This window comes from Pagrus major, chromosome 3 (genome assembly GCF_040436345.1).
Source record: "Pagrus major chromosome 3, Pma_NU_1.0".
NCBI lineage: Eukaryota > Metazoa > Chordata > Actinopteri > Spariformes > Sparidae > Pagrus > Pagrus major.
Genome location: NC_133217.1, coordinates 6,621,371 through 6,635,909, shown reverse-complemented (window position 1 = coordinate 6,635,909; position 14,539 = coordinate 6,621,371). Strand labels below are relative to the sequence as shown.

The 14,539-nt window shown below is 39.0% G+C and overlaps 2 protein-coding genes across 2 annotated transcripts; both read right to left on the bottom strand.

Annotated features, from left to right (window-relative positions):
• Nucleotides 1-2,233: 2,233 nt before the first annotated feature.
• LOC140994138 (uncharacterized) lies at nucleotides 2,234-4,664 on the bottom strand. Its single transcript, XM_073463709.1, has 3 exons — nucleotides 4,526-4,664; nucleotides 4,126-4,250; nucleotides 2,234-2,350 (listed from the first exon to the last, which is right to left on the bottom strand). The coding sequence occupies exons 1-3, from the start codon at nucleotides 4,662-4,664 to the stop codon at nucleotides 2,234-2,236; spliced, it is 381 nt and encodes a 126-aa protein (XP_073319810.1).
• Nucleotides 4,665-6,099: 1,435 nt separating this feature from the next.
• atp6v1c1b (ATPase H+ transporting V1 subunit C1b) lies at nucleotides 6,100-13,792 on the bottom strand. Its single transcript, XM_073463125.1, has 13 exons — nucleotides 13,703-13,792; nucleotides 12,076-12,257; nucleotides 11,919-11,986; nucleotides 11,749-11,834; nucleotides 11,476-11,570; nucleotides 11,090-11,181; nucleotides 10,887-10,985; nucleotides 10,588-10,656; nucleotides 9,073-9,165; nucleotides 8,552-8,645; nucleotides 8,111-8,208; nucleotides 7,135-7,258; nucleotides 6,100-6,905 (listed from the first exon to the last, which is right to left on the bottom strand). Exons 2-13 carry the CDS (start codon nucleotides 12,205-12,207, stop codon nucleotides 6,807-6,809), a joined length of 1,149 nt encoding a protein of 382 aa, XP_073319226.1. The 5' UTR covers nucleotides 12,208-12,257; nucleotides 13,703-13,792; the 3' UTR covers nucleotides 6,100-6,806.
• Between the last annotated feature and the right edge of the window lie 747 nt (nucleotides 13,793-14,539).

Genomic DNA, 14,539 nt, shown 5'->3' with positions numbered 1-14,539 from the left:
GTGGCCATTGTGTATGATTGGTATTTTTGTATTTGTCTGTTTGTGTTTATGTGATGAAAAGGGAAAAAAAACACATATATTGTTTTTAAAAATCCCCAATTATTGCCCATGTTGACTGAGTGCACCTGGGGTTAAAAGGTACATTCTAATTTTAGTGGTGTAAAAGGCTCATGAGGTGGAAAGTAACTTTTTACTTTGTCATGAAACTTTAAAGTATAAGTTATTCCATTTTGTGTCACTTAAAACTTCCGCTCAGATTTTATTTGGCAGCTGTTAATGAATCATCTACCCAAAATTACTTAGCCTATTAAAAGTCTGTTTTAAGTATTACTTTTAACAGTAGTTACAACTAGCCGAATCTCAACCATCAGTATCTTTATACTTACCATTCATTGCCTCTGATTAATATCCAGTTGTGCTCATCATTGTTGAAAGTGGGTTGCTTTCACTACTTTTCTTCAAGCAACACACATTTTCTTTACCACAGCTCCATCTCCTGCCGACTGTGATGTAGCTCACATCTGATGATCGAGGTTTTTATGATAGTGTATTGAACATAAATGTCATCAACTATTTATCTTATCATATTACATTATCAGTCAGAGTTTACTGACAAATGCCTGCTGTCCATTTACAAATAGACCTAACGAAGTTCCAAATTGTTATTATTTATTTTTAGGTAATGGTTAGAGTTTCACAAAAGTGAGGTCAGGTGATGTATTTTACTTAATGCGAAAAATACAGTATTATACTATTATATAGCCAATTATAGATAGGTATTTGTCTAATATGTCTACATATTCAGTAGAAATTTTGGACTAACCTACAATTAATACATAAATACATACTCTACTGGTTGAAAAATGATTATCATATTCATGCTATTCATACCAAGGTTTGTTTCTGTAGGCTTATTGATTCTGCAGTAGCTAATGAGAAATGACTGCACATATCTCTCCGTCCTGGGTTTCACAACTTAAGAAGCTGACAACAACTTTAATTCAAACAAGAAAAACGTGGCAGATCCTGTGTTAAAATGTTTTCCATCACAAAAGTTGGCCTTTACACATTTCAACTCATGACAAGCAACAGTTATCAGAAGCATAAAATGTTTCCCTTAGAATACTCTAAAGCAAATCTGTAACATCCTCTATCAAATGAATGGCTTTCTTGAGGCGTTTGTTGTCAGTAACAATCATCTCGAGGTCCCAGCTGGTCAGCAGCACCATCTGCTGGCCATAAATGTTACTTGCATCCTGAATCACCTGCTAAATGTACTTTTGTAGTGCAGTTGTTATATTTTCATGTGTTCCAGCGAGGCAAAATGTTTTATTTCACACGGCTTGCTTTTCATAATGCTCGGCTGGATTGTCACAATCCGAGATTTGCTGAACCAAATTGAGAGTAATACATGCAGATCAGTGTAAGCCACTCAAATAACACTTCATAATAAAGGGTAACATCGTATAACACAAAAGAAGATGTAAGAGAACTGGAGAACACATAACACTAAACAAATTTTAAATAGAAAACATACAGTGAACGCAGGAGCGGTTCAGATCAAGATGAATTGTAGGCACATGCGGGTGTGTTTGTTTCTTTTTCTTGCAAAGACTGAAGAAAAAAAGTCTTCAGCCCTCAAGCTTCAAACCTCCAAATCTCAGTTTCTAAACAGCACTTCAGGGTCTTCTTAAAAGAATATCATTTACAGCATCGTCTGAGGTTAAACAGCATCGTCATTGGTTCCCACACTATTGTTTTTCATTCACAACAAAAGGAATATACTTGCACACAGAACTGAAGCAGGCTCATTAGGATGGCCCCACACAGAAAACATTTGATGTGCAGATTGTGATTATCATGTGCATATGGGACGGTCTCCTCTTGTTTTCTCAACATTGGCTTAAACACAGTGACACAATCCCTGACCGGCACCATAAGCGTGGGAGAAAAGCATGGTGGAGGGCATGAACACTGTTTGTGACCCATTCTCTGCTTCACACATGCATTTGCAATGGCACAACAAAGATGCAGCATCCCGAGATCTTTGGATGGAGACATATGCAGGTGCTTATGTTGTATATCGCTGAGATCGACGGCCAAGATCCTACAAAAGTCACTCGCAAACATCATCCACACACTTCCTGTCAATCACCATCCAATCTTCTGGTGGACTGCTCGCAGCTCCGGCCATCTTCCTCCTCACAGAGGCTCGTCTTGTCTTCGTCTTCCATCAGACACATTCCACCGGTTCAGCATCTCCACTGCTGCTGATGTTGACGGGCTGCCCATCCTTAGACAGAGCGCCAGCCTCCTTTGATGCCCTCCTTTTGGAGTCGCGAGTGGTTTGCTGTGAAAAGATATTTGAATGTCATTTAAATGTCACCACACTGGACAAGGAGTGAGTGGGCAGAGATGTCCAACTGAGCACTGAGTCACTGGAGCTCTGCCCATAAGTGGAAGGTTAAATAAATGAAACACAACAGTTTACGCTCCAGAAAATGTCTTTTCTTAGGTCAGAACAACCGATTTTTCAGATCTTTTTGAATGTTTTGTGAAGAAGAAAAAAAAACAGTCATCAATAACAGATCCCAATGATGCCAAATATGTGCGTCTGCACTGAAGTTTTTTTTCTGTAGTTAGCTCTCATGATAGAAAATAAGGCAAACATAAAATGGTACGGTAAGTCGCGTCCCTAAGAATCCAGAACATACAACTTCTACAACAACCTCATACAACTTATTGCTCTCAAGGCTGTTTCTTACAGTTTATAGCCTCCTTAGAGCTCTTGAACATCAATATTTAAGATATTTGGGAAAATTGTAAGACTGCAAGTATGATTATTTTCATGAATCTGTCTTCTATTTTTTTTTTTAAATTCAATTACTGGATGAGTTGTTTGGTCTACAAAATGGTGAAAAATGTTTCAAGACAACCTCCGCAAATGTCTTGTTTAGTCCACCACCCAAAGATGTTTTGTTTGCTGCCAAAGAGGTGTAAAGAAACTGGAAGATATCAGCATTTAAGAAGGTGGGGTCAGAAAATGTTGACTTTTTTTCTTAAGAAAATTACTCAAACCAATTAATCAACTGTTTAAAATTGCTGGTGATTAATTTGATAGTTGATAACTCAATAAATGGACGTGAAACTGATTCTTCTTCTCCTTATTGATGAATTTTACAATCTAAATCGCATGTTTTTGCTATAAAATGTAAGATAAAGAGAATTATAACTCTCAGTCTTTCACTTCCTTATTTTATCCAATCGTTAGCCAATCGTTAAACACAAAGATGTTCACTTAAATAATGGACGATGGAGTGACTGTCATTTATTTTTGCACTGAATCATTAAGTCATCATCTTTGGATCGCTCCTTTTGTCCCACTGAATCCAAACATATCCAGTTTCATGTCACATATGACAAAAGGCAGTAAATCTAGCTATTTCATCAAAACAGTGTGCACGTAAACACATAGTACACAGTGATGGATGGCAGTGGTTGAAGTCTAGCTCTAGCCTGATATCTGTCATCCGTCCTACCTTCCCTTCCATCATATTTTCTGCTGTCACGTGTGTGTGTGACTTTTTATGCAGCCATTTTGCCAGATCTGTTTTAGAAAAGTTTGGGACTTACCTGCTCAAAGGTGAAACAACATTACAATAGGGTCCACTGCACTTAAATATATTGAGGGCTACTTTCTGATTTTACCCAAAAATGAAAATTCTGTCATCATCTACTAGTTTCGTTGTCCACAAAACATTTCTGGAGCTTCACAGCAAAACAGTGTTGAAGCACTCTCCTAAACAACTGAAGTAGATGGGGACCTTTCTTTTTAAACAAGTCCCCATCTACTTCAGTTGTTTAGGAGAGCGCTTCAACGCTGTTTTGCTGTGAAGCTCCAGAATTGTTTGTGGACTAGAAACTTTAGCCGACTCTCCATCAGCACGGGAGTGAGCAGATACTGACTGAATTTTCATTTTTGGGCGAACTTATCCTTTAAAGAGTGCAGTTGAGAGGTAACATGCCGTGTTACGTCCATGATATTACATACATGTAAAGACAGAAGCTGGTGGAGTTCGTGTGGAGCGGTCAGACATGCTTATACCTGCTCCCAGTGACACCTACATCAGTGAGGGATCGCCTGGGTCTCCTCTGGTGGTTGGTGGCGGTGGATGTGAGGGCCTGCTTCCCACACTGGGTGCCTGTGTTCACCATCCTCTTCTCCCTCAGACTGGCCTCCAGAGCTTTACCTTTGGACAACAGTTCAGCCTTGTTCATCACTTGAGACAAAACCAGACTCTTAGAGGCAAAGACAGAGATGGTACAAAACTGCTCTGTGAGAGAGCTGACACTTGTGTTTTGAGGGCTTCATTTAGCTTCCTCATGAGCCCTATGTGTAGTATGTTCTCATTTCTGTGACTAACAGAGCTTGTGTTTTGATTTCAATGTGGCCTATTGAGCATGCAATGGAGATTATCTTGTACTTTCCAGTTAAAACAGACGAATAAAGGCGAGTGGCTCTTACTGGTTGCTACTGGTAAAGAGGTCTCTACGTCCGTGTTGGTGAGCCACGTCGATTCCGTTTCCCTGGTCCAGCTCTCATGGTACCTCGGCTCGATGATCGCGTCCGCCCGACTGCCTCCACAACCCATCGGGAAAATCATCCACGGCAGGTGCAGCTGACACGGGCTAAACACGGCTCGGTTCTCCTCACAGCCGCCACAGCATCCTCCCCGGGTTTCTACTGCAGCTCCATCCGTGTGTCCGTCTCCATCATCAGTCTTAGCTGCTGCTGCTGCTGCTGCTGCTGGGAGAAGAGGAGGAGGTGGTGGTGGTGGTGGTTGTGGAGGTTGTTGCTGCTCTCCACAGACAGCAGCTGACCAGCATTAATACACACACACACACACACACACACACACACACACACACACAGCAGATATCTGCGTCATCTACAGATGAGGAGAGGAGGGGAGTTATACCTGCACCCAGTCTGGCTGCTGATTGGCTGAGAGGGAAACCAACTCCATCATCATCATCATCATCATGCAAATATGAAACAATACCAATCAAAATCATTAACATCACAACGACATGACTAGAGTCATAACACCTTACATTCCCCCCTATTTAGTTTTTCGGAGTAGTATACACACATGATGAATATTTATAATTTATAACACTTTAATGTAGTTGTACGCAGGTATAAAGATATTTTTTTATGTTTCTATTTAGTATTTGTCAATTTTATATTACACTCAAAACATAATTTGCCTTAAAAAGCTAAGTATTACTGAAAGAGTACATATGAAATATGTATGCAAAATATAAATTCTATGACAAGTTTAATGTAAAGGGTCACATGTAATGCAAAATGTATTGTAAATATTTTCTATCATGTTGAGCCAATGTGTATAAAATGCCTTATTAAACATATTAAAATATAAATGACTAAATATAATGAAATAAATAATTACAACAATTATAGAAATATAAATAACACAAGAAAATTATATAGAAAAATAACTTAAGCATACGGTAACTCTGGTTAAATTGCAGAGGAACAATTGAGGAGAAGTAAGAACAAAATGCAGGGCTTTTACAATAATCAATCCAATACATTATTGCCAATAGTAAGAAGTTGTTAATAATAAATGTATTTTGGTCCAGATGCTCTGAAAACTCCTCCCTGAGGTGGTCCATTCACGGCCCATTGGAGCAGTCTTCCTGATTAATCAAAGAGCTGCAAAATAAACAAAGCGAGTGTGGAGGAAGAACAAATAAACACCAGCCACAGGGATTTTCCATTGTAATTCCAATTTCTTATTATTAGCTTGTACGTAATCCATTATATATAATCAAGAAATCTATTAGTTACAATTTAAAAGTACACTCTAAAGGGGGATTTATTAGATAGTATTACAAAACAGTCTATTAAATAAGTAACTAGTGGATAAAGGCCGAAATATACAGAATAGGAAAAGATAAATTATTGAACCATTATAGGGCTCTGATAGTAGTTTTGAGGCTGGTTTATATCAGCCTGAGAAGGTTTACAAAACTTTATTCTGCAGGTAAGAAGCACACTGAGCCAACTTTAAGTATATTTCACATAGAGACTTTATTTTTCACATTTATTTAAATATGTGGTTCAATTCTCAGTTATACTGACAATACAGTATTTGCACATAGACCTATAATAATTTTTTCTCAAACTGCTTAATATACAGAAATTATAGGAGCATACCATCAGCAAACATATTGCTTCTATATACTTGGGTGGGGGAAACGATGGTCAACATCTACTTGTAAACAGACATCTCTTACATGGAGCTAAAAACACGTCACAAACAAAAGCAAACACACTGATTTTAGAGGCTTTAAATAAATACTATACTTCACATACATTTATTTTTCTCCCCATTTTCGCCCACGTGTACCGTTTTTGTTGCTTTAAATAAAGAAGGGTGACAGGAAAAATTAAAAAAACAAATAAAAATGCAGCATTTTAACATGTCCTCTGATACCATGAGGGAATGCTAACCATTATGGAGGGAACAAACTGGGAAGCGATTCACCTCAGCAGTGTGGTACAAAGATGAGCGCCCATACTGGTTGTCGAAGAGAAGTTCAACAACTTATATAACATGGACAAGGAATGTAACAGCCAGGAAAAGAGGATGAGACCACAAAAGATGAAAAAACAGGAGAAACAGTCATAATAAATTAAAGCTTGGGGATGTGAATATGTCACATCAGACTGCACTCAAAGAAATTGAGATGATGATGATGATGATGATGATAGCAATCTAAACTTTGAAGTCCAGCAGGTTGCAGTCGATCTTGTAGTAAACATAGGGGTAATACTCCTGCTGGCTCAGATTCAGCCCTGGGATGTCCATAGAGGCCTGCAGGCAGACAGAGATACAGAGTCACACACACACACACACACACACACACACACACACACACAGTGAAAAGTTAAGAAAATGTAGGTTTAACAGGCCTATGGCAACAGACATAGAGGATAATCTAGTCCCTCCATCCTGATGTGAGGGAAGAATGATCAGGACAGCCTGGGATAGGATTAATATAAATGTTATACAGCCGGATGTCCTCCAGTAAGTTAAGACTTACATCAATGATGGCAGCACTGCTGTCCAGGTGTTTGTACAGGTCGTACAGCACCTCCCTCAGCTTCTTCATGTTCTTCTTGTTGGGCTGGAGAAGCATGGCCTGGAAGTTCACTGGCAGCCCATATCTATGATCACAACAAGTCTGTCAGGCTCTTTTTAACACATTAAACACATTTTATATTAAAGGGATATTTTAGGTCATTTGCAATGGGGTTATTGGAGGCGCTTTTCCATAGTCAATGTATTACGTGGACAGGGGCAGCAGCAAATCAAATTCAAGCCACCCTACAAAAGGTCCACCTAAAAAAAAAAATCAACATTAGTTTAAGTGTATGCTATTTTTAGAATATTTTCATGGTTTTATCTTGCTATCAGACAGTCTTTTCTGACAGGGAACTGAAGCCGTAATATCGCTCTCTCAAAAGCCACCAGACACCTTTAACAAATACAGTAATTTTACCATGCAGAACACGAGAATTGCTGGTCTACCGCTGCCTCAATTGCTCAGTTTGTTTGCGTTACTGTGTGACTTCAGTGAATCTGAACTAACCATTTAAAACATTGAAGTCGCACAATAACACAAACAAACTAACTGATTGAGGCAGCGGTTGACTAAAAGCTCCCGTGTTCTGCGAGGTAAAATTATTGTTTTTCTCAAAGGAGTCTGGTGGCTTTGACGAGAGCGTAGACGGATAGAACGGTTTCAGTTTCCCCGTCAAAAAGAGCTGTATGGCAGCAAGGTAAAGCAGTAAAAATATTATAAACATAGTGTACACTTTAACTGATGCTGTTTTTTTCAGGAACAAATTGTTTAGCTTCCGTTCCAATGCTTCTGCTGCCCCTCTTACAACCCCACATACAAAAAAACCCAGAACTATCTCTTTAAAAGGCTAGATGGATGAATGCAAAAATGATTGAAAAACATAAAACTTGCCCTCACCAAAGTATGGCAAGTGTAGCAGGCTTAGTTTGCTTACCTCAACACCGACTCCACAAACACACGCAGAGCTTTTATGTGAATCCAGGCGATGAAGGCTTCGCTGAAATTCACTTTCAGCCATCGTACCAAAGGCCCCTGAGTGGACAGACACAGCATTTTAACGATTTCTCATAAAGATAACAGACCTGTCAACTTTCTGAAATACAACATTTCCATTTTGGACGTTTTAAATTAATTAATTCCTTATAAATTAACAGCATAATGACAGTTTCATATAGATGATCACCAGTTTCAGTCTTTCATCCATTACTTAAGACTGGCTGCAGGACCGTGTGTGCTCAAATCAAACATCAATAACAAATAAATATACATCTGCAGTCAAACACTTATAGAACGTAGCATTCTTGTTGAACTCCATTAACTTCTTCCTACCCTACTTAGTCAATAGCTCAGATTGTTATGAAATCAGCAGTCGTACAAACTGTTTCTTCTTGTCAGTGGACAAACGTGTCATCTCCTCTTTGTCTGCCTTCATCTCCTCCTCATTGTACTGGAAATCACGCACGGTAAATCTAGGACGGGACACACAGCAGAGAGCTGGCAATCAGCTGTCAGCAAACACACACGTGAAGGACAAACACATTCAAGAGCACTCCTGGTAACAGGCTACATACAAACACACAGAAAACATAAACACACAATGAGATCCCTCTGTCGTGCTTATTGGAGAGACAGTCGAGGGCCGACACAATCGTGTTCATTATGGGATCTTTTTTTAGAGCCCACTTAAATCATGAGGTGCCATTACTACTGTTTATCTAAAGGCTGATCTCCTAAAGGGCAAATAAAAATCATTCATGGAAAAACACAGTAAAGAAACAATCTGCGATACAAAACAAAACCCACAACTGAGACACAGCCCCAATCTGCCACTAGGAAGTTTTACACATCAACTCTTTTCTTATATTCTTTGGGTAAAAGTGGAATTGAATAATTTACTTGTTTTCTCTGGCCTTGTGCTTGAAGTCATCTATAGCCTTCCTGAAGAGAGTGACACTGAAGAGGCCGCTGTCGTTGTCTTCAAACAGCAGCCTGGAGGACACGAGATGACAGATCAACGTGAGAGCTGGATACGCTCAGTATGGTCGACACATTTCAGCAGGTTTTCAAATACAGAATGACATCCTCGTGAAAGAAAATGCACCGTGTTACCTTCTACTTAATACTTGTGCTATTTGATAGCTTTGGCTTCTGGTTACTTTACAGATTTTGATTATTAACACATAAAATTGGATAGAGGAAGACAGCTAATAATATGGGTTACTCCATTTTCTCTGTTCCCTTCATCAACACTGTAATGATGGTTAGGAATTGGGCAACAGTGCAACTTGCAATTGGTCGGCAAACAAACAAATCCACTGTTTGTGCAGATTTCTTTCAGTACATTTGGTGTCACAAGCTACTCCATTAGCAAGAGTCACTAATGCAGAAAAAAGTAACGATCCCTCCCTGGCTTTCCACTTACAAACACTTTAATATTGTTGCAATAAACGTAACCCAACTGATCTTTCTGGAACATAACTTATAGATATTATAATGCAAGTATCTGCTCCAAACTGCTCAATTTGTCCTGTGCTCTGTATCCACAAAACATTCTCAGAGCCTCTGCTGCTTTATCTGCCCCCAACATGTTTCCAATTTCTAGATCACATCGGCCAGCCAAGTCGCTAGGATAAAATGTTGGCAGTTTATGTTTCTGCAAACCACTGATACGTTCACATTTCTATATGTCATGGGCTACGTGCCATTTTGGCATTTCTATGAAACGTCTCATATCACATTCACATTACATGTGACTGTCACGTCCAGAGGTGGATGGAACAGTGTTGGATTTACAGGTGAGAAGGCTTCTGTTAGTAGAGTAAGTGTGAAACCGCTGGATGTTTTTAAGGAGGCCTCAAGTCAATCTCCATCCTTGTTTATGGCCGTCAAAACAGGTATTTTAAGTCAAAACTTCATCTTTTCCAAACCCTAACCAAGTAGTTTTTGTGGCTAAACCTAATCAGAGCATAAGCACAGCGTCGTCGCAACATAAAACTGAAAATTGAACCTAAAGAAACATAAAGTTACAACACATAGAAATGTATAATTTCAGTATATCTGGGGTTCGTAGAAACGTACATTGCCAACATTTATTCTGGCTACTCGGTCACATCAGTTTCCTTATACGGTTTAGCCTTATACTGTTTTCTATTCTCATATCCAGTTGGTTTTTCCAGGTAAACCATTGTGACTTAGATGGACACAAACAACCGTCTACACATTAAAAAAATAACTACTGACACTGGACTGCAGTGGCAGTTTAGAAATGTTTTATATCTGTCTTTATGTGGCACACTGCACATGACATTAACCAAAAAAAGTACCAACTCAGAGCAAAACTGTCTTCTTCCTATAGTTGATCATTCATACATTTGGCAAAAGAAATGAACTAAATCATCTGTTTGTCCTTACTTAGTGGAGCGTGGCACCACCATCTCTGCCAGGGTTTCATACGTCTTCTGCCAGTCTGCATAGCCTGTCCTGGTGAGGTTGGAAAGGGGAAAGATGACAACAACGGATTTTACATCTAAAAATGTAACTTTCAGGTTTATTTCAATACTGATGTTTTGAAATGTAATTCAATGGAGTTTGATCATTTCCATGGCCAAAATGTAGTCAGTTATGAGGGTGATGGATACAATGACATGGGAATTGAGAATTCTCAGATCACCGCATATTGAATATACAGATACTGATGTAGGTTTACTTACTTTGGGACAACCACCAGCATGGTAATCAGGTACTCTGAGTCCAGTACAAAGTCCTCTTTCTTCACTATGTCAGCCAAACTCCTGGTCAACAAGCTCCCCCTAAAGGACGTCACATGCAGTTCAGACTGTTAGGCAGCTTTAATCCAAATAAAATGTTTCTTACAATTATAGGGACACTTGAGCGGTATTGTAAGATAACCTACGCATTCTTCCTCTCTAGGTTCTGCAGGTTTCCCTTCAGGTTGTTGTAGGCTGATGCTCTGGCCTTCAGGTCATTGTCGATCTGAGTTGCTTGCTAAAAACCAAGAGGATAAATACGATAGATTACTTTTTCTGGCACCGAACATACAGCATATTATATATAATAATCCCTGTTGGATCACAGTAGAGGACAAAATCAAACAATGTCGATATAGCATATGTTTACAGTGGTTGTTTATGCGCTTTGTTTGTTCTCTGTCATCGTCTGTTCAGCTAGCAAAGTGATCTTAATGTCGGTAATACCGCCTGATTAAAAGAAAAAATATACATACAAAAGCAGAACTATATCAAATATCATGTCTACAACTGATCAGATTTGCCAGCATACCTTGGAGATGATCTCAGAGATGTTTTTCAGTGACTGTTTGATTGGATACTTTGCCATGTCCCACTGAAATCTGGTGATATAGGTGACCAGGTCAACTGAAGAGAGTGAAAAAGACAAATTGAAGTCATCAGCATTAATCACATTCATTCATTGTATTGTATGATGATTGTATATCTGTATGCGTGGTAATCCATGATGTATTTTGCTTTCTACCATCTGCTTCACCTCATGTCTGTCAGCTGTTGAGGAGAGTGAATGTCTGATGATTATTACCTCCATTAGCAAGCAGGTTCTCCTGGACTTTGTCTCGGCTGTCCTCCAGAACATCGGCCATGTACTGAGCGACCTTCTTCACCACACTGAAACACAACACCGGGTGTGGAGAGATCAATACAAGGGGTCAGAAATAAACACAAGATCATCTTGTTAATTTCAAACTTTACCTTTCCACAAAAGTGTCAAGTTTGGCGAGTTCATCCGACAAACCCACTAAGACGTCTAGTGTTCCGACCTGTTTGAGACAAAACACACAAAAATAATAACTACTACGACTACTTGTGGGTTGACTCCCTGTGGTGGGGATACAGATGACTGTTTGACCTTCAGATCGGGGATGTTGAACTTGTTGTTAACAGACAGGTTGTTGGTGCGTGTGGTGGCCACCATCAGCTTGTCCCAGGTCTGCTGGCACGTCTTCTCCCCCGGAGCGGAGATCAACCAGAATTCTGTCATGGCTGCTGGTCAAGAGGTTTGTTCACCGAGGCTTTGATGTGAGGAAGTCACTGAGGGTGAAGTAAGAGAAAGAGTATTGGCAGAGCTCTATTGCGACTTGAACAACAGCTGCTGTTCTGTCTGGAAGGTAAAAAAGAGAATTTTCTCTGCTGAGATGTTTTTAGAGGTGGGAGGATGATTATAAATACCAGAAGACAATAAAACATTTTCAGCCATCAGAAATCTTGCTGTATTATTTAGTCATGGTTGCTATTCCTTGATCCTCTCCAGGTGTAATAAGTAATTGTTGGGCAATGTTGAAAATCACTGAGCAGGACTACTTTATGGTCTGTTGGATTTTTATATGTTTAAGTGCTTTTGCTTGTCAGAAATTTAATTTGCTGAATTAGCTAAGACGTAATTCTTGACAGGTTATTTTAACCAATAAAGAGCTCCTCAACTGATAATTCCAAAAATATTACTGTATCACGATATAAAAGACATATTGTAAAATGATGTATGTATATATTAATAGATGTCACTTCTGAGTATTTGAAACAGTTTGAATTCTCATTTTCCACATTGATATACCAGCCGGGCTTACTCGCTTTTTCATTAAATATACGATACGATACGCTGCACTTTATTGTTCTTGTAGGGAAATTTGTCTTGGACATGACACATGCAACACTCCAATGCCCACATAGGCCCACCACATCTCACTCTTCTTACTATGGTCAGAAGTAAATTAACTTACTGACACACAGTACACAAGCCTATTTATACCTATCTTTTTAATACAAATCTAAAATTTTATGCTCTCAATGTTGCACCGATTTTGCCCCGAGCTATCAAAACTGGACTGAATATTGATGTTTTTTGAGGTATCGTGTTAGAAATCACAGTATTGTGGCAACACTAGTATGGTTGTAGGATTGTATTTGATGCTAATACTTTGGTAAATTAACTTCAGTAACATTTCAATTGCATGGCTTCTGCTTGTAAGTAGAGTATTTTCACATTATGCTCTTACTACTGTTGCTCAAGTAAGTACTTTTCCACTTCTGCATGAGGTTTAAGTGTCCCCACATGAATCAGAGTCATAATATGAAGCCCTGTGTTCCTCTTTTGACTTCTATTTTGCCTCTGATTTATGAACTTCCTCACATATACCCATGGTTGTAATATGTACCCTGCTCACACTATCTGCATAAAGACAGACTGAACAGACAGACAGATCTCCATGTCTGCTGATTGACTGTCATATGATCAGTGTCTGTTCTGTACAACACATGCTAAAGATGCTCCTCCTCTTAATTAAACACCAACAACATCACATGACCACAAACGGCTGCTCTTTAGGTTTGCTTTGTTAATCATTTTCTGTTAAAAATCCCTGACAGGCAGTAAAATTAACCTGGTTCATACATGGTTAAATTCAGTGTTAGCATGCTGCTGACAGCATTGCAGTCTCACGCTGTCACGACGTCAATACTCGGTGTATTCTCGTACTCACCAGTATGTTTAATGTCGTTAGTGTTTGGTCCTCACGGTGTAATTCAGTTAAATAGTCGCAGCTTCCCATACATAGCGCAGATAACAGCAGGTTTTCGTCTCAATGGTCCTTCAACATAGCATCTCACTCACAGTCAGCTGATCAGGCCAGTAGTTGTGCGCCTGCGCAAACGCTTCTGTGCTGCGCACTGAGCTGCCTTCCCGTGACAGACCAGGCCTCGTTAGGTTCAATGTCCGAACACAAAATAATAATAATATTAACGGTATATTCATGACTGTACAAATCTATGGGCATAATTAGTAAGTTTAGTTGGCTTAAGTGATGGACACATATTTAAAAAAGCTGCAAGTAATGTTTAACGTAGCGAGCTTAAATGCAATGAATAAAGTGTTGAATTTGTTAGAAAAGGTTGATATATTAGACAAAAAGTAATGGATAATGATAAGACAAATTGGAGACGCACAGTACAATAGATCATTTTATAGAAATATAGTGTTAATTAGGCTATATTGTAAGTTAAAGTTGTGGAGAAGAGAGAATACTTCTTAAGAGACCTAATTTGTTAGATTCACATGATCTAGATACGTTTCACCACTTCTTATTTGATTATCTACTCTCCACTTTTTATAATTCTCTCACAATCCTGTAAATTATGATTGATTTCAGCTGTATCGTCCCCTGAGGAAATAGTAATTATAGTTTTTCCGATAGTACTTAAAGGCAGCATGCGTGTTTGTTTTGGCAGCTCAGTCAGTGCCTCTCAATATCGACCTCTTCTGGTAAACTCTCACTACTACATTACTAACAGGGTGGCAGTAAATCAGAGCCTATAAACCA

Excerpts from the sequence above, each read along its gene's own strand:
- LOC140994138 (XM_073463709.1), bottom strand. The coding sequence starts at position 4,664 with ATGATTTTCCCGATGGGTTGTGGAGGCAGTCGGGCGGACGCGATCATC. Across the intron at positions 4,251-4,525 it reads CTCTTTACCAGTAGCAACCA|GTAAAGCTCTGGAGGCCAGT; the intron begins GTAAGAGCCACT and ends TGTTGTCCAAAG. Across the intron at positions 2,351-4,125 it reads CCAGGCGATCCCTCACTGAT|CAAACCACTCGCGACTCCAA; the intron begins GTAGGTGTCACT and ends ATCTTTTCACAG.
- atp6v1c1b (XM_073463125.1), bottom strand. The coding sequence starts at position 12,207 with ATGACAGAATTCTGGTTGATCTCCGCTCCGGGGGAGAAGACGTGCCAG. Across the intron at positions 11,571-11,748 it reads GAACCTGCTTGCTAATGGAG|TTGACCTGGTCACCTATATC; the intron begins GTAATAATCATC and ends CACTCTCTTCAG. Across the intron at positions 8,209-8,551 it reads CTGACAAGAAGAAACAGTTT|GGGCCTTTGGTACGATGGCT; the intron begins GTACGACTGCTG and ends CTGTCCACTCAG.